This window comes from Coregonus clupeaformis, chromosome 31, assembly GCF_020615455.1.
Source record: "Coregonus clupeaformis isolate EN_2021a chromosome 31, ASM2061545v1, whole genome shotgun sequence".
NCBI lineage: Eukaryota > Metazoa > Chordata > Actinopteri > Salmoniformes > Salmonidae > Coregonus > Coregonus clupeaformis.
The window spans coordinates 4862888-4886719 of NC_059222.1; the positions used below are offsets into that span (position 1 = coordinate 4862888).

At 41.7% G+C, this 23832-nt stretch overlaps 1 protein-coding gene across 1 annotated transcript in view; it reads right to left on the reverse strand.

Annotated features, from left to right (window-relative positions):
• The window catches only part of nhlrc2 (NHL repeat containing 2), a 47110-nt gene extending 23345 nt beyond the window's left edge, over positions 1-23765 (reverse strand). Inside the window, exons 1-4 of the mRNA XM_041858282.2 lie at positions 23327-23765; positions 22589-22741; positions 6621-6670; positions 5772-6177 (exon numbers count right to left, since the gene is read on the reverse strand). Of these exons, the coding sequence (XP_041714216.1) occupies positions 5772-6177; positions 6621-6670; positions 22589-22741; positions 23327-23489 (772 nt within the window). The 5' untranslated portion in view covers positions 23490-23765. The remainder of the gene's footprint in view (positions 1-5771; positions 6178-6620; positions 6671-22588; positions 22742-23326) is intronic.
• Between the last annotated feature and the right edge of the window lie 67 nt (positions 23766-23832).

Consider the following 23832-nt stretch of genomic DNA (forward strand, 5'->3'; position numbering starts at 1 on the left):
GCATCTGGATAAACTTGCATTGCCATCACATCTTTGATGGCCATCACGTTTCATTAGGTAGCAGTCTCTAGTAAAATACAAGGTTAATAAAATGCAACATTACCAATGTGTTGGAGGAAACACTGTACAACTGGCGACTGTGTCAGCGTGCATGCGCCCGGCCTGCCACAGGAGTCGCTAGAGCGCGATGGGACAAGGACATCCCGGCCGGCTAAACCCTCCCCATAACCCGGACGATGCTGGGCCAATTGTGCGCTGCCTCATGGGTCTCCCGGTCATGGCCGGCTGCGACACAGCCCGGGATCGAACCCGGGTCTGTAGTGACTACTCAAGCACTACGATGCAGTACCTTAGGACGGCTGTGCCACTCGAGAGGCCCAAAATATATTTTATATAATTTCTTTCCCGGAACCTCCTTGGGCCACTGAAATGCTCAGTCCTTTCTGTGTGGGTGTGGCAATACACATGTGTAGAACCCACCCCCTTAAAAAACAACAAAGGCACATGGTATTCCAATTTGTAAGTCGCTCTGGATAAGAGCGTCTGCTAAATGACGTAAATGTAAATGTAAATGTATTCAAACAATAGGTCACCAGAAGACGCAGACAGGTCCCAGAACAGCCTGATTGCATGGTGGATCATCCTGGCCTATACCCTGTCTTCCGTCTATTCATTCTTTGAAACAAACAACAATAGTGCGAAACAGGTACATGTCTGGAAAGCTTTTAAAGCATACATACGCAGAGTAATGATACAACGATCAGCTACTATTAAGAAACTAGATAAACAGCTCAAAACGCTGGAGGGGGAATATTGGTCCAATCCTAACAACATTTCTCTGGTAAATCTGATGAAAACCAAATATGAGCTGAATACTTTATTCAGTAATAAAGCTGAATATTCACTGTACAGGCTGAAACAGAAATGGTACAAATCAGGTGAAAAGGCAGGAAATCTGTTGGCCAGTCAATTAAAATCTAAAGAAACAGATCGGCAGGTAGGTCAAATCAGAAATAAGACAGGCAAGCTGATTACCAATCATAAAGAAATAAACAATATATTTTGAGACTTCTATCAGGAACTTTATACTTCAGACGGTCCTTTAGATATGCAGAAAGCAGAGGCATTCTTTCAGAATTTGAACCTTCCTAAACTAACAGAGGAAGACAGGAATTTGCTCGACCGCCCTATTACATTTACATTTTTAGTCATTTAGCAGATGCTCTTATCCAGAGCGACTTACAGGAGCAATTAGGGTTAAGTGCCTTGCTCAAGGGCACATTGACAGATTTTTCACCTAGTCGGCTCGGGGATTAGAACCAGCGACCTTTCGGTTACTGGCACAACGCTCTTACCCACTAAGCTACCTGCCGCTTTGGAGGAATTGACCAAAACTATAAGACAAGCACCCAGTGGTAAAACTCCAGTGTTGGATGGGATACCAAGTTGGACGGGATACCCAGTGATTTCTATAAAAGGTTTGCAGAGCAGCTTACCCCAGAAATATTGAAAACATTTAACACATCGATTGACACAGGTGAGCTCCCACCTTCTATGAGTGATGCAGTAATCACCCTAATCCTCAAAAAGGGAAAGGATCCCCATGAGTGTGGGAGCTACCGTCCAATTTCTTTGATAAATTGTGACGGAAAATTGTTTAGTAGGCCTGATTACCAACAATGACGAGACAGCCTACAGGTAGGAGGTGAGGGGCCTGGCGGAGTGGTGCCAGGAAAATAACCTCTCCCTCAACGTCAACAAAACAAAGGAGCTGATCGTGGACTTCAGGAGACAGAGAGAGCACGCCACCATTCACATCGACGGGACCGCAGTGGAGAAGGTGGAAAGCTTGAAGTTCCTTGGCATACACATCACTGACAATCTGCAATGTTCCACCCACACAGACAGTGTGGGGAATACGGCGCAACAGCGCCTCTTCAACCTCTGGAGGCTGAAGAAATGTGGCTTGTCCCCTCACAAACTTTTACAGATGCACAATTGAGAGCATCCTGTAGGAATGTATCATCGCCTGGTACGGCAACTGCACCGCCCGCAACCGCAGGGCTCTACGGAGGGTGGTGCGGTCTGCCCAACGCATCACCAGGGGCACACTGCCTGCCCTCCAGGACACCTACAGCACCCGATGTCACTGGAAAGCCAAAAAGATCATCAAGGACATCAACCACCCGAGCCACGGCCTGTTCACCCCGCTATCATCCAGAATCAGTACAGGTGCATCAAAGCTGGGACCGAGAGACTGAAAAACAGCTACTATGTCAAGGCCATTAGACTGTTAAATAGCCCTCACTAGCCGGCTACCACCCAGTTACTCAACCCTGCAACTTAAGAGGCTGCTGCCCTATGTACATAGACATGGAATCACTGGTCACTTTAAATGGAACGCTAGTCACTTTAATAATGTTTACATAATGTTTTACTCATTTCAACAAGTATTTGATATACTGCCGATTTTGCAGGTTTTCCTACTTACAAAGCATGTAGAGGTCTGTAATTTTTATCATAGGTAAACTTCAACTGTGAGAGACGGAATCCAGAAAATCACATTGTATGATTTTTAAGTAATTAATTTACATTTTATTGCATGACATAAGTATTTGATCGCCTACCAACCAGTAAGAATTCCGGCTCTCACAGACCTGTTAGTTTTTCTTTAAGAAGCCCTCCTGTTCTCCACTCATTACCTATATTAACTGCACCTGTTTGAACTCGTTACCTGTATAAAAGACACCTGTTCACACACTCAATCAAACAGACTCCAATCTCTCCACAATGGCCAAGACCAGAGAGCTGTGTAAGGACATTGGGGATAAAATTGTAGACCTGCACAAGGCTGGGATGGGCTACAGGACAATAGACAAGCAGCTTGGTGAGAAGGCAACAACTGTTGGCGCAATTATTAGAAAATGGAAGAAGTTCAAGATGACGGTCAATCACCCTCGGCTCCATGCAAGATCTCACCTCGTGGGGCATCAATGATCATGAGGAAGGTGAGGGATCAGCCCAGAACTACACGGCAGGACCTGGTCAATGACCTGAAGAGAGCTGGGACCACAGTCTCAAAGAAAACCATTAGTAACACACTACGCCGTCAAGGATTAAAATCCTGCAGCGCACGCAAGGTCCCCCTGCTCAAGCCAGCGCATATCCAGGCCCGTCTGAAGTTTGCCAATGACCATCTGGATGATCCAGAGGAGGAATGGGAGAAGGTCATGTGGTCTGATGAGACATAAATAGAACTTTTTAGTCTAAACTCCACTCGCCGTGTTTGGAGGAAGAAGAAGGATGAGTACAACCCCAAGAACACCATCCCAACCGTGAAGCATGGAGATGGAAACATCATTCTTTGGGGATGCTTTTCTGCAAAGGGGACAGGACGACTGCACCGTATTGAGGGGAGGATGGATGGGGCCATTTATCGCGAGATCTTGTAAGGGACGACTGCACCCTCAGTAAGAGCATTGAAGATGGGTCGTGGCTGGGTCTTCCAGCATGACAATGTCCTGAAACACACAGCCAGGGCAACTAAGGAGTGGCTCCGTAAGAAGCATCTCAAGGTCCTGGAGTGGCCTAGCCAGTCTCCAGACCTGAACCCAATAGAACATCTTTGGAGGGAGCTGAAAGTCCGTATTGCCCAGCGACAGCCCCGAAACCTGAAGGATCTGGAGAAGGTCTGTATGGAGGAGTGGGCTAAAATCCCTGCTGCAGTGTGTGCAAACCTGGTCAAGACCTACAGGAAACGTATGATCTCTGTAATTGCAAACAAAGGTTTCTGTACCAAATATGAAGTTCTGCTTTTCTGATGTATCATATACTTATGTCATGCAATAAAATGGAAATTAATTACTTAAAAATCATGCAATGTGATTTTCTGGATTTTTGTTTTAGATTCCGTCTCTCACTGTTGAAGTGTACCTATGATAAAAATTACAGACCTCTATATGCTTTGTAAGTAGGAAAACCTGCAAAATTGGCAGTGTATCAAATACTTGTTCTCCCCACTGTATATACTGTATTTTAGTCAATGCCACTCAGACATTGCTCGTCCTAATATTTACACTACCAGTCAAAAGTTAGGACACACCTACTCATTCAAGGGTTTTTCTTTATTTTTACTATTTTCTACTTTGTAGAATAATAGTGAAGACATCAAAATGATGAAATAACACATTTGGAATCATGTTGTAACCAAAGAAGTGTTAAACAAATCAAAATATATCTTAGATGTTAGATTCTTCAAAGTAGCCACCCTTTGCCTTGATGACAGTTTTGCACACTCTTGGCATTCTCTCAACCAGCTTCATGAGGAATGCTTTTCCAACAGTCTTGAAGGAGTTCCCACATATGCTGAGCACTTGTTGGCTGCTTTTCCTTCACTCTGCGGTCCAACTCATCCCAAACCATCTCAATTGGGTTGAGGTCGGGTGATTGTGGAGGCACCTCCATCACTCTCCTTCTTAGTAAAATAGCCCTTACACAGCTTGGAGGTGTGTTTTGGGTCATTGTCCTGTTGAAAAACAAATGATAGCCCCACTAGACACAAACCAGATGGGATGGCATATCGCTGAAGAATGCTGTGGTAGCCATGCTGGTTAAGTGTGCCTTGAATTCTAAATCAATCACTGACCGTGTCAACAGCAAAGCACCCCCACACCATCACACCTCCTCCTTCATGCTTCATGGTGGGAACCACACATGCAGAGATCATCCGTTCACCTACTCTGCATCTCACAAAGACACGGCGGTTGGAACCAAAAATCTCAAATTTGGACTCATCAGACCAAAGGACAGATTTCCACCGGTCTAATATCCATTGCTCGTGTGTCTTAGCCCAAGCAAATCTCTTCTTATTGGTGTCCTTTAGTAGTGGTTTCTTTGCAGCAATTCGACCACGCAGTCTCATCTGAACAGTTAATGTTGAGATGTGTCTGTTACTTGAACTCTGTGAAGCATTTATTTGGGCTGCAATCTGAGGTGCAGTTATTCTAAAGAACTTATCCTCTGCAGGTCTTCCTTTCCTGTGGCGGTCCTCTTGAGAGCCAGTTTCATCATAGCGCTTGATGGTTTTTGCAGCTGCACTTGAAGAAATGCTCAAATTTCTTGAAATGTTCCGGATTGACTGACCTTCTTGTCTTAAAGTAATGATGGATTGTCGTTTCTCTTTGCTTATTTGATATATATATAGACTTTGTATTTTACCAAATAGGGCTATCTTCTGTATACCCCCCCCTACCTTGTCACAACACAACTGATTGGCTCAAACGCATTAAGAAGGAAAGAAATTCCACAAATTAACAAGGCACACCTGTTAATTGAAATGCATTCCAGGTGACTACCTCATGAAACTGGTTGACAGAATGAGACGCATCAAATGCAAAAAAACGTATCTCTAGCTTAAACTGACGGATTTTGATGGTGATTTTTTTATTATGTTACGTAGATCGACTCTAGGGGGTTAACAATTGTTTAACAGTGCTCCATTTCTTATTCCTGCTTTCAAAGCAGGGGTTTAGGTGTTGTGTGACATAAAAAAATCTCCTTAATAGATTGGCTACATAAATATGTCTAAGATTCTTCTGACTCTCCACCTTTCAACTGGGTCAGAAAATACAGCATGTTCTATTCCCCACTGGCATGTTTAGATTTCTCCACCACAAGCTCTGTCAAGACTTAAGGCGATCATAGAATTAGAATGTGTAAAACGGGCATCCCCATTCATTTGATTTATTTTGAGGCGATGCTCCAGCCCTTACCTCCTATAGAGTACAGCACCTGCCCAATGCTGGACACCACCAGTACCCGATGATGGCCCGTATCTGCTATAGCCAGTCTCTTGCTACTGGAATCCACTGCTACCTTCCCGGGAAACGAAAGAAGCGATGGGGGCAGAGAGTCCCTGTAAAGCTTGGTCCCCACAAGGTGGTCACTAAGCAGGACCTGGTCCCCATAGTGTCGGAGGGAGGTGCTGGTGAAGAGCGCTAGGTGCTCGCGGTGACCCTCTCCCACCAGCGAGAAGAGCAGGTTGCCCCTGGGCCCAATGAGCACCAGGGTGGGCCAACAGGACACCTCCAGCTCATGCCACAGCCGAGCGTCTCCGTCATTCACCACCGGGTGGGTGATGTTGTAGCGGAGCACAGCGCTCTGCACGTTCTGCAGCACCTTGAACAGGAGGTAAAAGCCATTCAACTCAGTAAAACATTTTATGGTTAATGGCATAGTTGACTTGAATTACAATATCACTTGCTGTTTCCATACACATACTTTGGATTTGTTTACCTACTTAGCTACCACCTCCAACGGCTAACATTTCAATATTATACAAATACAATTTTTCTACCATTCACTTTTATTGTTTTTGTTCAGTGCCAATGTTTGCGAATAGTACTTGTGACTACGCATACACACCCAGAGTGTGGATTGCAATCTGGCCTGGTCCTGTTCCAGAGTAGTTTCGAGGCAAGGAATTTTTAAAGTACCATGACTTAAATTGTGTGTAAACTATCCCTTTAATAATGGAAAAGATGTGCTGTGTGTTGCAATATTAATGAAGAACGCAATTATTAAGATCACATTTCTTGAAATAGAATATGACAAGGGCTTACCTTTTCGTTGGGGAACTTGGCAGAGTGGACACCCACGATAACAAGCCCATCTTAAAAGAGAGAATGTGAAACAGAGGGAAAATAAAATCATATCAGGATTGGTCATGAACAGTTATATCCCTTTTATACCTAAACAAAATCCCGCAATCTTTACCATACCAGGTGTAGCCGGGAACTAACGCGGTACATAAAATTCCGCCAACAAAAGGTAGTCATGACTTCAGAATTTTCTATAAAGATTCCGCCAACGGCTCTGAAAACCGAACATTAAAAACATTTCTAGGCTTTGGGACAACGCTCAATTGTGAGCCAATCACAAAGCTTCACAGAAATGCTTTTAATGCATTTATTCTCTCCTTTTAAATGTATGTAGTTATGTCCTTGAGCTGTTCTTGTCTATTAATGTTCACTATTATGTCATGTTTTATGTTTTTTGTGGACCCCAGAAAGAAATTAATTTGTTCATCGCTTGATAATTTCACCAGTCATTTCTCCTTGCATGTTTTGCTCAGATTATTTAGATAATTGTCTGCTGCTGCTATTAAAAAATCTGATGGCGAGGCCGTTTGTTAGTAAACTATCAATGTGCATAATATCTAACAAGCGGAGAGGGTAGGGAAAAAAGATGAAACATGGATATGCATATTATTTTAAACCAGAAAAGCGACATTTGATTTCAATACAAGATCGGAAAGAGCTGATTCTAAAGGGCTCTACACCGTCTAGGCAACGGATACGACCGAGGATTGTTTGCATACCTCTCCGCATAGTTCTACGTATTTTTGTGCGGCATACTTTTTTGCAACGCGACGCAAACGGAGCTCCCTGTTATACAGTGGGGAAAAAAAGTATTTAGTCAGCCACCAATTGTGCAAGTTCTCCCACTTAAAAAGATGAGAGAGGCCTGTAATTTTCATCATAGGTTCACGTCAACTATGACACACAAAATGAGAAAAAAAAATCCTGAAAATCACATTGTAGGATTTTTTATGAATTTATTTGCAAATTATGGTGGAAAATAAGTATTTGGTCAATAACAAAAGTTTCTCAATACTTTGTTATATACCCTTTGTTGGCAATGACACAGGTCAAACGTTTTCTGTAAGTCTTCACAAGGTTTTCACACACTGTTGCTGGTATTTTGGCCCATTCCTCCATGCAGATCTCCTTTAGAGCAGTGATGTTTTGTGGCTGTCGCTGGGCAACATGGACTTTCAACTCCCTCCAAAGATTTTCTATGGGGTTGAGATCTGGAGACTGGCTAGGCCACTCCAGGACCTTGAAATGCTTCTTACGAAGCCACTCCTTCGTTGCCCGGGCGGTGTGTTTGGGATCATTGTCATGCTGAAAGACCCAGCCACGTTTCATCTTCAATGCCCTTGCTGATGGAAGGAGGTTTTCACTCAAAATCTCACGAAACATGGCCCCATTCATTCTTTCCTTTACACGGATCAGTCGTCCTGGTCCCTTTGCAGAAAAACAGCCCCAAAGCATGATGTTTCCACCCCCCATGCTTCACAGTAGGTATGGTGTTCTTTGGATGCAACTCAGCATTCTTTGTCCTCCAAACACGACGAGTTGAGTTTTTACCAAAAAGTTATATTTTGGTTTCATCTGACCATATGACATTCTCCCAGTCCTCTTCTGGATCATCCAAATGCACTTTAGCAAACTTCAGACGGGCCTGGACATGACTGGCTTAAGCAGGGGACACGTCTTGCACTGCAGGATTTGAGTCCCTGGCGTAGTGTGTTACTGATGGTAGGCTTTGTTACTTTGGTCCCAGCCCTCTGCAGCTCATTCACTAGGTCCCCCGTGTGGTTCTGGGATTTTGCTCACCATTCTTGTGATCATTTTGACCCCACGGGGTGAGATCTTGCGTGGAGCCCCAGATCGAGGGAGATTATCAGTGGTCTTGTATGTCTTCCATTTCCTAATAATTGCTCCCACAGTTGATTTCTTCAAACCAAGCTGCTTACCTATTGCAGATTCAGTCTTCCCAGCCTGGTGCAGGTCTACAATTTTGTTTCTGGTGTCATTTGAAAGCTCTTTGGTCTTGGCCATAGTGGAGTTTGGAGTGTGACTGTTTGAGGTTGTGGACAGGTGTCTTTTTTACTGATAACAAGTTCAAACAGGTGCCATTAATACAGGTAATGAGTGGAGGACAGAGGAGCCTCTTAAAGAAGAAGTTACAGGTCTGTGAGAGCCAGAAATCTTGCTTGTTTGTAGGTGACCAAATACTTATTTTCCACCATAAATTATAAATAAATTAATAAAAAATCCTACAATGTGATTTTCAGGATTTTTTTTTCTCAATTTGTCTGTCATAGTTGACGTGTACCTATGATGAAAATTACAGGCCTCTCTCATCTTTTTAAGTGGTAGAACTTGCACAATTGGTGGGTGACTAAATACTTTTTCCCCCCACTGTATTCCATTATATATGTTTTACAGGTAACATTCCGTAAATTCTGTCTGAAATAGGTATTTAGTCAGCCACCAATTGTGCAAGTTCTCCCACTTAAAAAGATGAGAGAGGCCTGTAATTTTCATCATAGGTACACGTGAACTATGACAGACAAATTGAGATTTTTTTTTCCAGAAAATCACATTGTAGGATTTTTTATGAATTTATTTGCAAATTATGGTGGAAAATAAGTATTTGGTCACCTACAAACAAGCAAGATTTCTGGCTCTCACAGACCTGTAACTTCTTCTTTAAGAGGCTCCTTTGTCCTCCACTCGCTACCTGTATTAATGGCACCTGTTTGAACTTGTTATCAGTATAAAAGGCACCTGTCCACAACCTCAAACAGTCACACTCCAAACTCCACTATGGCCAAGACCAAAGAGCTGTCAAAGGACACCAGAAACAAAATTGTAGACCTGCACCAGGCTGGGAAGACTGAATCTGCAATAGGTAAGCAGCTTGGTTTGAAGAAATCAACTGCGGGAGCAATTATTAGGAAATGGAAGACGTACAAGACCACTGATAATCTCCCTCGATCTGGGGCTCCACGCAAGATCTCACCCCGTGGGAACAAATTGATCACAAGAACGGTGAGCAAAAATCCCAGAACCACACGGGGGGACCTAGTGAATGACCTGCAGAGAGCTGGGACCAAAGTAACAAAGCCTACCATCAGTAACACACTACGCCGCCAGGGACTCAAATCCTGCAGTGACAGACGTGTCCCCCTGCTTAAGCCAGTACATGTCCAGGCCCGTCTGAAGTTTGCTAGAGTGCATTTGGATGATCCAGAAGAGGATTGGGAGAATGTCATATGGTGTATATATGTATATTTTCAGTAACAAAAAGGTACAAGCTTCATGCTCTTGTCAGTTCACGTTACAATTAATTTAGTCTGTCATATGTAGTTTGTCTCAGCAACTACTACTGTGGCAACTTGTTTTTATATTTTTTTATTGCTTTGGTGCAATTTTCACAAGTATGTGGTACATTTTCACAACTCTTAACACAAACTTGAAACAGATCATCAAAAAGGCAGTTGTTTCAAAACTCTAAGCACATTTTCAATTGACTGCGTACAACACACAAAATCATAGTTACTTTTTCCCCAAAGTTAATCAGTGTTTCATTTAGAAATACGTTTCACATTGCAATACGGTCCGTGTACGTTTTAGCCAATGAATATTACAAGGTAAAAAACTAGTAGATGGTCGAACCTTGTTTATTTGAGTTGAATCTGAAATCAAACAACAAACAGTTTGCGTTGTTGTTTTCAGTGTCTAAAACAAATATTGAATAACGAGAAACTGAATAATGATTTGATTATTCAAATGTATTTCCGATTTCTGGTTTTGGTTCAACCTGCGCACTGTACGTTTTGGCCAATTAATATTCGGCTTCTTGACAACACAGAAAATGATAAATGGGTCGTTCTTCATATTTTTGATCTGTATATGAAATCGAATAAACAGATAAAATGTCATTTATTGACTATTTTTGTTTCTCATTCCAATGATTTGATGATTGACAGTCACTGTAGTGGGTCACGTGACCAGTCCAAATTGGCCTAGGTCAATGAGACAGCCACTTCCACAACCTTATGCACCTGTAACTTGTAGCCTATGCATATTATTGCATTTTGCACACATCCAGCCTATACTGTCCATTGCTTATAATATCCATTGATTAGCCTATTTATTTCTTATTGTGTAGGCTATGCTGTAAAATGAATCTAATCTAATCACTATATACTGAGTCAAAGAGATGGACAATTCTGAATTTTTTGTGACAAAACGGACCACGGATCAAAAGAATGCACAAAGCGGACTATACAAGAAAGACGTGACAGACTCAGACAACAACAAAGATGTTTAGTGTGCTTAGGAACAAGGCACATAGCAAAGTACTGTCGGACTGAAGAAGTGTCATGTGAGAAGTGTGGCAGACATCACCACAAGGCCATATGTGAGTAATGAGTATAAGAGAGGAAAGGGCGAACATAACCTACCCACTGACGCAGTGATCTCTGTCTCAAAGTAATTCCAATAGAAATAAAGTACTGTTACAGACTATTACAGTATGGATACAGACACCAGTCAAGAGACCATTAAATCGTTCTCAATTAGATGGGGGTAGCCAGCGTAGTTTTATCTGTCAAGATATCTCTCATACAATGAAATTACCAGTTAGAGGTCAGTCAAATGTTACAAGTATGCACTTCAATCATGAAGGTGGCAGGAGAAGAATTATGCACAGAAATTGGAGGGTAAAGGTCTATACAGCCAAGAGTGACGCAATAATTGGGAATACTCATTGGGTGACCACTGCTGTTAAGTACTGGTGTCGGAGAAAATCAACAGAGTAAGTGTGCAACCTTTACCCATTCTTTTCATAATTATTGACCTTCCAACTAATGTAACTCAGCTATAGTCTCTTGCATATTCATAAATAATCTCTATATCAGATAAACATTTTAATAGGCTAATTACTATGGTTCGCATGTGAGGTGTATATAATATGCATATACCTGTATATGAAATATTACCCCACTACAGTAGATAGTGACCCTGACGTGATATACAGTGCCTTCAGAAAGTATTCATCCCCCTTGACTTATTCCACATGTTGTTGTTGTTACAGCCTGAATTCAAATTGGTTCAATTGATTTTTTTCTGTCACCCATCTACACACAATACCCCATAATGACAAAGTGAAAACATATTTTTAGAAATGTTTGCAAATGTATTGAAAATGAAATACAGAAATATCTCATTTAAATAAGTATTTCACACCACTGAGTCAATACTTTGTAGAAGCACCTTTGGCAACTATTACAGCTGTGAGTTTTTCTGGGTAAGTCTCTAAGAGCTTTCCACACATGGATTGTGCAACATTTGCCCATTATTATTTTCATAATTCTTCAAGCTCTGTCAAATTGGTTGTTGATCATTGCTAGACAACCATTTTCAGGTCTTGCCATACTTTTTAAAGTAGATTTAAGTCAAAGCTGTAACTCGATCACTTAGGAACATTCATTGTCTTTTTGGTAAGCAACTCCAGTGTAGATTTGGCCTTGTTTTAGGTTATTGTCCTTGTTACAGGTTTTGGTTTTTCCATTTAATGTTTTGAGGTTGAACTTTTAGCACTTATAGCATGTTAGCACGTAGGGTGCACCGATAGCTGTCACCTCGTTAGTATGTGTTACACCTGTGCTGGCTTGTCCATCTCGTTAGTCGGAAGGTGTTTCACCTGCGCTGGCCCAGGTGATATTTAAGAGTGACTGGCCCAGTGCTCTAGTTGTCTTGAGAGATGGAGGGTTTACACCTTTAGTTGGCTCTCTCTATTATGATTTATAGACAAACAATCCTTTACCTGAACTTCCCTGTTTATTTTTTGCTCCACTTTTTGGTTTGCTTCCTGTCTTGAAGTTTAGTGTGGGTTTTTATTTTGTTTGCCTGTTCTTGGGGAAATTTACTGGGCGCTCATGGTGGGTGTCTTTTAGGTCCCAGTTGTTGTAGACAACTTTAGGTGGACACCACCATGAGTGTCTTTCAGAACCCCTCCTAAAACACCACCTGTTTTGTTTTGGTTGTTGTCAATTCGTTTTTCAGGATAAAAATGAAACGGAACGGAGCTAAGCACAGGCAAAATCCTAGAGGAAAAACATGGTTCAGTCTACTTTCCAACAGACACTGGGAGACAAATTCACCTTTCAGCAGGACTGTTATGTTCCACAGCAAGATTTGTTTTCTTCATTTTTTCGCTCAAACATAACGATGGTCATTATGGCCAAACAGTTCTATTTTTGTTTCATCAGACCAGAGGACATTTCTCCAAAAAGTACGATCTTTGTCCCCATGTGCAGTTGCAAACTGTAGTCTGGCTTTTTTATGGCGGTTTTGGAGCAGTGGCTTCTTCCTTGCTGAGTGGCCTTTCAGGTTATGTCGATATAGGACTCGTTTTACTGTGGATATAGATACTTTTGTACCGGTTTCCTCCAGCATCTTCACAAGGTCCTTTGCTGTTGTTCTGGGATTGATTTGCACTTTTAGCACCAAAGTACGTTCATCTCTAGGAGACAGAACGCATCTCCTTCCTGAGCGGTATGACGGCTGCATGGTCCCATGGTGTTTATACTGGCGTACTATTGTTTATACAGATGAACGTGGTACCTTCAGGCGTTTGGAAATTGCGCCCAAGGATGAACCAGACTTGTGGAGGTCTCCGAAAAAAAATTCTGAGGTCTTGGCTGATTTCTTTTCATTTTCCCATGATGTCAAGCAAAGAGGCACTGAGTTTGAAGGTAGGCCTTGAAATACATCCACAGGTAAACCTCCAATTGACTCAAATGATGTCAATTAGCCTATCAGAAGCTTCTAAAGCCATGACATCATTTTCTGGAATTTTCCAAGCTGTTTAAAGGCGCAGTCAACTTAGTGTATGTAAACTTCTGACCCACTGGAATTGTGATACAGTGAATTATAAGTTAAATAATCTGTCTGGAAAAACTGTTGGAAAAATGACTTGTGTCATTCAAAGTATATGTCCTAACCGACTTGCAAAAAACTATAGTTTGTTAACAAGAAATGTGTGTAGTGGTTGAAAAACAATTTTGAATGACTCCAACCTAAGTGTATGTAAACTTCCGACTTCAACTGTATATCCATACATACAGTACTAGTCAAAAGTTTAGACACACCTACTCATTCAAGGGTTTTTCTTTATTTTTACTCAAAATGATGACATAACACATATGGAATCATGTAGTAACCAAAAAAGTGTTAAACAAATCAAAATACATTTTATATTTGAGATACTTCAAATAGACAACCTTTGCCTTGATGACAGCTTTGCACACTTGGCATTCTCTCAGCCAGCTTCACCTGGAATGCTTTTCCAACAGTCTTGAAATGAGTTCCCACATATTCTGAGCACTTGTTGGCTGCTTTTCCTTCACTCTGCGGTTCGACTGTGCCTTGAATTCTAAATAAATCACAGACAGTGTCACCAGCAAAGCACCCCCACACCATAACACCTCTTCCTCCATGCTTTACGGTGGGAAATACACATGCGGATGTCATCTGTTCTCACACACCGTGCCTCACAAAGACACAGCGGTTGGAACCAAAAATCTCCAATTTGGACTCCAGACCAAAGGACACATTTCCACCGGTCTAATGTCCATTGCTTGTGTTTCTTGGATGTTGAGATGTGTCTGTTACTTGAACTCTATGAAACATTTATTTGGGCTGCAATTTCTGAGGCTGGTAACTCTAATGAACTTATCCTCTGCAGCAGAGGTAACTCTGGGTCTTCCATTCCTGTGGCGGTCCTCATGAGAGCCAGTTTCATCATAGCGCTTGATGGTTTTTGCGACTGCACTTGAAGAAACTTTCAAAGTTCTTGAAATGTTCCGTATTGACTGCCCTTCATGTCTTAAAGTAATGATGGACTGTCGTTTCTCTTTGCTTATTTGAGCTGTTCTTGCCATAATATGGACTTAGTCTTTTACCAAATAGGGCTATCTTCTGTATACCACCCCTACCTTGTCACAAAACAACTGATTGGCTCAAACGCATTAAGAAGGAAAGAAATTCCACAAATTAACTTTTAAGAAGGCACACCTGTTAATTGAAATGTATTCCAGGTGACTACCTCATGAAGCTGGTTGAGAGAATGCCAAGAGTGTGCAAAGCTGTCATCAAGGCAAAGGGTGGCTATTTGTAGAATCAAATATAAAATATATTTTGATTTGTTTAACACTCTTTTGGTTACTACATGATTCCATGTGTTATTTAATAGTTTTGATATCTTCACTATTATTCTACAATGTAGAAAATAGTAAAAAATAAAGAAAAACCTTTGAATGAGTAGGTGTTCTAAATCTTTTGACCGGTAGTGTATATGCTTAATTTAGAGTTATTAATGTAACTTTAGTTTTTCTACAAACGTTGGGCTATATGTTTTGATTTTTAACACATTGTTAGGCTGCATGGTGAGACTAATGATGATTTGAATAAAGTTGCTTGAAAGGCATGAGCTCTGCTTTGTTTTTTGCGCAGGTTTTACACACTCCAATAGTCTCTCATTCACAATTTCACAAGCACTTGATAATGCCTCGAATTTCACAGCAGCATTCCCTTTGTGGCCGAAATGCAACCTAAAAAAATTCCATGCCTTTTGCGGCCCGGAGTGCTGCGTTGTGCCCTTCTCCCTGAGTGTGCTGGGCAATCCGAAGCGACTGTCACTCACATGGCTCTCCGTCACGTGATCGGGTCTTTCTCACAGGCTACAAGTGAAGACTGACACATCGGGGACGCAACTACGCGCGTCCTTATCCAATTCCGAGGTGCATATTGAAGATATTGGAAGAACTGTGCACATTTACTTTTCGTCAGCCAACAAGATGAGTAGGCCTAACGAACAGCAAAAGCACAAGCCTATGTTAATCTACTATCCCCCATACTACAAAAGTCGACCTATTCTATTCTGTGCGAGAAATAAATATTCCAAACATAGTCTGGGACAGTTGTGGGATGCGATAGATCCCAAATTAATACAACCACTAGGAACAAAAAACATTTTTATGCAATGTGGCTGATGCAACAGATCAGAACGTTTAGCTTAAATGTTGATAAATGATTAGGCTATTTCTTCACATTTTAAGTGCAGCAATGCACACATGGTAGCAGGCTATAAGCTAATGTTCCATTAGTGGAAAACACCATTATCAAAAGTGACCGCAAATGCAATTATGCATGTAATGCTTTTATTTATAAAAGGTGCATTTGTATGGTGAATATTATCTTCCCCAAACTTGAAATTCACACGCTGCTTATATGCCAGTTAGGCTCCACACCCCTTGCAGATTAATGTGCTTAATTGTAAATGATTTGGCCACTTATTAAAACATATAGGCCTATGTGCTAGGCTACATGAGGTGTGCGACTATGATTCGAAAAAGTCGAGAAAATGATGGGCATCATTCACAAGTGATAATATATCATTCACAAGTGAAAGGCTAATATTGTCACCCATCAGAATATTCTTGATTTAATCTTGTCTTTACATATACTAAATAATATGTGTGACATTTGTTTTGATTTAGAATTGACCGTTATCATGCATCGGTCTCAAAACAGGGGCAGGGGGAAAAAATAAATGTCACCTATGCACTTAAATAGCGAATGGAGGACGCTTTTCCCGTGGTTCATTTTCATGACAGCCAGGTAGGCTATACTCCTGTTATAAATATCAGCAATGTGCTTAATATTAGGAAAGTTGAGAAATAAATGTGACTGAGAAGCTCAAATCTGTCTTATGTAGCAAAATTTGATATATATATATATTTTTTTACATTGGATAAAAGTAGAGACTCAGAGCTACAAAATGGTATATCATACACTACAGTTGAGAAACAATGGGAAAGTAATTTTGCTTTGAAAGTTGATAAACTTGTAAACTCACTTTTGAGAAAATGGCCATTGGTACTACTACTGGAGAGCCCTTCTTTGTCTACACCCATTCAACATCGTTCACACCTTCTTAAGCTTAGGCCCCACCCATCTCTTTAAGGGTTGATCCGAGCATTCTGTACTGACAACAGAAGTCAAGCACCCAAGCTAACTTGCTTGCTACTTCCAGACACAAATGACAGAACAGCTCACTGAACATTACTCGCCCTAGCAGAGCTGGTTAGGCTGTTATGTTATCGAGAACGTTGGTGACTGTGCTGTCAGATTGTCCTTTCGTAAATTCAAAACTTGTCGCTCTCCGAGTGTTCAGAGCGCACACCGGACGATCTGGCCGATGAGTAGGGTTGATCCGAATGTTCTGACTTCACAATGGCAGTTAAGCACCCAAGCTAACTGGCTAACATTGGCTAGCTACTTCCAGACACATAATGAGAGAACCCCCCACCCTGACCATTTTAATCGCCCTAGCAGAGCTGGTTAGGCTGTTTTCATGTTATCCAGAGCATTGGTGACTGTAACTGTGCTGCTGGCAACAATTTAATTATGCTTTTTTGCAGACGTTAACTTACACCGGCCATATTCAACGGGTGTTGAGCGGTCGTAAATTAATCAGTTATTCTGCGCTCTGGCACAGTGTTGCCAACTCCTCAGTAAGGAAAGTAGCTATTGGCTGTCCTAAAAGTAGCTAGAAGTTGCTAAATGATGTCAGCACCTAATTTGCATAATTGGCCATGTGCATGTAATTGTGATGGACGCTGTAGGAGAGAGGAATAACGTTGTGGGAGAGACAAAAAGTGAGTAAAAAACACCCTACATTTACATCCCGCCCTGAATGTAAGCCAGGGCAGGATCAGTCAGCGGCGGCTTCCCGCATGCGTGATTAATTTGCAGTCTGGACGCGGAGGAGTGAACATCTCCTGCTCTGACTGCAGCTGGGAGGGACTGCTGCTCGAGGACTGGGCAGCCTGTGGGTGCTTTGGGACGGGGGTGGGGCCCACGGCAGCACCCGCTGCTCGTTGAGAAGAGTAAGAACGATACGTGCTTTCATGTCAGAGTCTCCAAAAGTCTCCAATAACACCAGAAAAAGTCCCTAGATTTGTCGCTAGTCGCTTTTTTGAAAATGTGTCGCTAGAGGGGTCTGAAAACTCGCTAAATATAGCGTCAAAGTCGCTAAGTTGGCAACACTGCTCTGGCACACTCAGACGAGAGTGCTCTGAAATCGGAGTAGATGGCCAGACTGAATTTATGAACGCACCCGATATGGTTACTTGCATAGTGGAGTCTTTTGTTAAGACAAGCTAGCTAGCTAGGTAAACAATTAACCATAATCACAACTCATGACATTACTACCCTGCATGAATCTGCAGGTAGCTAACCAACCAGGTTCAATGTTAGCTAGCTATAGCTAGCTAAGCAAATGGCTCTGAGATACGAATAAAACGGTCATACACATAACGTTAGCTAGCGAGACAGCCAGCTAACGTTAGCTAGCTAGGTAAACAATGAACCATAATCACAACTCATGACGTTACTACCCTGCATGAATCTGCAGGTAGCTAACCAACCAGGTTCAATGTTAGCTAGCTAACATTAGGCTATAGCTAGCTAAGCATATGGTTCTGTCAAATTTAGACACTTGTAATATCTGAAAATGTAGCTAGCTAGACTATCTTACCCGTATACATCATTCATGGATAGAGAAGGCATTTCTGCCCAAAAATAGTTTACGTTGAAATGGCTCTCCTATGAAGTAGTGACCCGCGACATACGCTTAGTTTCCTGAAACGGGTCACATATAGTAGACCTAGCCAATAGAAATCTGATTGGAACCTCCTCTTTTTAGTAGAGGCAATCACTCTGTTTTCTCATGCAATTACATAGCCTATAGAAATGTTGCGCAACATGAGCTCATGGCCTCTCATGAAGTGTTTGATTAGATTTTCGATTACATTTGCATTGATGTCAGAGTGATTAGAGGGACAATAGAGTGCTGAGTACCAGGCAGTTAGCAAGTTTGGTAGGCTACTAATGACCAGCAGCAGCATCAGAGCTTGGAGAAGCCTAATTACCGTGACTAAACTGCCACGTGGAATTTGACTGCCTTCATGACTCGTGACCGCCGGTGTGGCGGTAATACGGTCACCGTAACAGCCCTATGCATGGAAGGGATAATTAGGCCGAGAACAGTGTGAGCCTCACCCCCTCTAACCGGCTGAAGTAATAGCGACAATGGCGTTCACTATGGCCCTGTCCTTCACCACTTCTACCTGAGTCCGAGCCAGCAACCTGTGTACAGCATCCAGTCGAAGCTTTCAAATGCCTTTTCTCTAAGGAGTGCGGCATGAGTCCTGAGACCGTCTATGTGGAGTGAGCATGGAGAGACATCACATCCAAACTCCTCTCATGCTGCTGGTGCACCGGTCGGAAAACAGACAAGACGGAATGGACCGTAAAGAATGGTGGTGGTGGCTCAGGTGAGAGATATGTTTGCTTGGGATATCTGATTATTCCCCAGATATTGAAATCAAGACATTATCAAGGGACATCCACTTTGACAGCCATGAGTTACATGTGTGCCATCTGAAGAAGAAAATGAAGAAACGCCAGAAGAATGAGTGGCGGGAAGGAGGGGGGGTGGTCAACAGTGCCTGTAATTGATTTAGGGTTGCCCTAAACTGTTTATTTGGGGTATCAGGTTGATCGTGGGGGTCTGCGCACTGGGAAATGTATAGTAATTTAGACAAAAAATGCATTGAGTTATCGATCTGTCATTTACATGCCACTCGTGACAGTGTAAGACAGGGACAAATGGTGGCCGTGCTGAAAAGTTAATGTTGGAAATATAAGATGAATATACTGTATGTCAACGTTAGTAGTAGATACTGTATATTTATTTCCCCTTTCTGTAAATGTACATTCTGCCAGTGTCAGTGTGTGCTAAGTTGAGGATCTTAAATTCGAGTGACAGACTCAACGTGAAGCAGTAAGGAGTGTCATTCTCAATTCGGGTTGGATAATTCATCAATAGTTTTAATGATGATTTGGAAAGGCGAGGAGAGAGAGAGAGCGCTGCCCTAAGCTGTGAGGAAAGCACAAAATGAGGAGAGGGTGCACTGCTCATCCTGCAGGTGGTTTCTGGAACTAATTAAATATTTGTAAGAATCCATTGAGTCTAGGGAGGGTTTCCTCCCAGGGGCAAACTGCCTGCCCTCCAGGACACCTACAGCACCCGATTTCACAGGAATGCCAAAAAGATCATCAAGGACAACTACCACCCGAGCCACTGCCTGTTCACCCCGCTATCATCCAGAAGGCGAGGTCAGTACAGGTGCATCAAAGCTGGGACAGAGAGACTGAAAAACAGCTTCTATCTCAAGGCCATCAGACTGTTAAACAGCCATCACTAGCACAGAGAGGCTGCTGCCTACATAGAGACTTGAAAATCACTGGCCACTTTAATAAATGGAACACTAGTCACTTTAGTAATGCCACTTTAATAATGTTTACATATCTTGCATTACCCATCTCATATGTATATACTGTATTCTATACTATCTATTGCATCTTAGCCTATGCCACTCTGATAATGACATTGCTCATCCATATATTTATATATTCTTATTCCATTCCTTTACTTAGATTTGTGTGTATTAGGTTTTTGTTGTGTATCTGTTAGATATTACTTGCTAGATATTGCTGCACTGTCGGAACTAGAAGCACAAGCATTTCGCTACACTCGCAATAACTTCTGCTAACCATGTGTATGTGACCAATACATTTGTGTCCTCCGAGAGTGAGGTTATCAGAAAACCCACTAGATGGTAACTTGGGCTAACCATAATTTGGACATTGATAGTATGGGCTTTGTTTACCATGCCATCAGAATCTTAATGTTTAAGTGCATCAATATATATGGCTTTCTGGACGATACAGTCCAATTAATTACTTACAAGGCTCGTTCTGAATCTGCGTCTTGCTTTGACACCCGAGGATGAGGATGAAGGAGAGGGTGCAAGTGAGCGGTCTATGATAATCTGAAGCCGATGGGGGAAGACCGGGTAAAAGCGAGTGGGATATCCAACAGGGAACACATTTTCATTGAGCCCAGTGAAGATCTAGCATCCCATTAGCACAGAACAGATCGGATGGATGGTCTTTGCTCCAATCTCATTCCCATCAAGGGTGGTGTGAAATGATTAAACATGTATTCTCTCTGTTCCCTGTTCAAGTCAACATGTGAGTGATCATTGTTCCAGATGAGGGACTGTTGGAAACGGACTAATTGACTTGAGCACGTTTTAGTATGTTTATAGCTATACAATGCATTCGGAAAGTATTCAGACATCTTGATTTTTTCAACATTTTGTTACGTTACAGCCTTACTCTAAAATTGATTAAAGTCTTTTTTCTCCTCTTCAATCTACACACAATACCCCATAATGACAAAGCAAAAACTGAAATGTTTGCAAATGTATAAAATAAAATACAACTGAAATATCACATTTACGGAAGTATTCAGACCCTTTACTCAGTACTGCTACTATGTTACACAAAAAATATGGTATAAGAAAACCTTTTACTCATCAAGAAACAGTCCGTACAAACACCAGTACCTAGTTTCCCTTCCAATTTTTTTTATAAAGGAGAAATAAACCAGCTTACTGCTGTGCATTGTCACATGCATCGCTATCAATAAAGACTAGGGTGGGCCAATTTATTTTGTAGATTTTCTCAATTGAAATAAAAAAGTAGTTCTGGAAGTATTCTTAGGGTGCATAAACATGATGAGTGCTTACCCCCTATAATTTTGGCCATCACATTTGTTTTCTAAACATACTTTAAATAAGGAGGATAGGTTGCTGCTGCTGGTCAGAGTCTGTGAGACAGGCAGGCTGCCTCTGACTTAGGAGAGAAACAGGCTTGCTTGAGCCTACTGCCCGAGGTTCAGAGAAACAGCCCTTCTCTAATTCTGTAGCCTACTACAAACCAGTTATTTCAAAGTTTATAATACTACCAAAGTTGTAAGAGTTCAGGTGGGCCTTCGCGCTTCAGCAAACAAAAGGAAAGTGTTGAGTGCTCCAACTCCTTTTTACCTCGAATAAGTCCTTTTGGAAGTTTTTCTTGGTAAGCCATTCTCACTACCAAAGTTGTCTTTGAACTCACAAAATTTAGCCCAATTTAACCGTTACCAATTATCCCTCGTTTGTCGCACTCGTCACTTTGCAATAGAAACCTTCTCCAATTGAAAAATATTATTTTCTATATAATACTTATTCGTGAATTTACGATGTTAAAAGTGACTGTACTTCTTTATTTGTTACAAGTTAGCTCACACAATTAAGGGTTTTGGTCAGAAGAGAGAGGAGAGAGAAAGAGAGGAGCTATTGCTCCGTTCTCCTTATAAGACCTGTGCAACTTTTTTCCCCTTCACAAACCACGGCCAAAACAAGCATAATTGGCGGCGGGGGGATCCAATCATAAAATGAGGAATTGAGTAGTACTGTGTAGTGTAAAGCCACAGAAAGCCAGTAGCTACGGTGGGAAAATAATTTCCAATCCATCATGGTATATTATTGTTCAGAAATGTATCACCTTATAGCACAAGGGAATAAGCACAATGTGCTTTGGAACTTGGTCCGGTTTAAAGATTCAGTGCCATTAGGAGTTGGTAGCAGTGACATTGCCTAAAAAGCTTGTAATAGCATACCGTGCAAATTATAAATATTCCAACCTCAATATATGGGGTCATTATTGTGCATTTTAAAAAGAGGGGGCAAGAACCAGTGTGTGTGTGTTCGCCAGCTGCAGCTCTCTGCCAAAACATGGCAATCTACTAACATAACTTGAGCACACCCGGTGTAAGTGCTGTCGTTAACGCAGTAAAGGTCTGACGATGTTTTGGACACTTTTGGTACAGATGTGCTTTGTATCCTGAAGTGTCCATGTATCCAAGACCTTTGACATGTCTTAATCCTGCTTGATGTAATGTGATTTGTGGATTCAAATATAGTGTGTGTGTATACCTTTGACAGAGTGCTTTTTCTCCAGCTGATGCAGGTCAGGTAGGATATGCATGCAGTTGATGCAGCAGTAAGTAAAGAAGTCCAACACCACCACTTTACCAGCAAGCTCTCTTGTGAACGAAAGGGGACCTTCTGTGTTCAGCCATTCGAGACCTGCAGCAAAATATGCATTATCAAACAGTATTATTACTATTTTACAACCAATGATATAATGACATTCAGAGCTGTGGATGCAAACAACTAACATTTCATACATGTCAAAAATTAATTAAGAAAGATCCTATAGTCGCAGGGTTTGAATACTAGACGACGGTGAGAGAATGACAATATAGCAAAGATCGTCTGAGGCCACGTTCTATTTTAGGCTACGATGTTGCAATAATAGCTGGTACAAAGTTGCAAGAAGAGCAACAACGTATGCATGTTGCTTCCTGTCAAAATATGCAGACCATTCAACACTGATTACAACATGAGCAGCAACTGCCTACCTGTGTGTGTGTGTGTATATATACACACACACACACACACACACACACACACACACACACACACACACACACACACACACACACACACACACACACACACACACACACACACACACACACACACACACACGTTGCGCCCCATCCAACAATGTATAACTTCAGACTGCGCAAATGCTGCGCCAGCCGTCGCTCGACAATTCTAATTTGAGAGAACACCCAGCTTGCTGTCATTAATGTACAGTTTCCTAACCTTCATCAAAATCGGGAATCCTCAAGTCATCTTTGTCGTCTAGTTTTCTCAAGTACTGGTAGACAAGGTTTTCTTTCTCTTGTTGGTTAGTAGCGTTGTCCAGGGCGTAGTCCAACTGGCTCTGGATTGAAAATAAAGCAGAAAGGCTGCACTGGGACGCCATCTTTCCAACCACAATCTCATTGAGTAAAGTCAATGCTACTTTCTGCACCAGTATTTTTCAACAGTGACAAAATGAGCAATGTTTAGTATCTGGTTGTATATGGAAGTAATTCATTCAAAAATGTGCTCTTATTAATATAGGTTCTCCTGGATACATATTTATGTTAAAAGTACAATATTGAAAAAAAATAACTGTACGCTAATTGTTTGGAAACTGCTGTTGTATTTCCTAACAACAATACAGACGATTCCGTGTTCGAGGGTGTCGTCAATTGTTACCACAGCCACAAAGTCATAAACCCCGCCTAATTTCTACAATTTATCTTCTACTAATCTTATTTTAA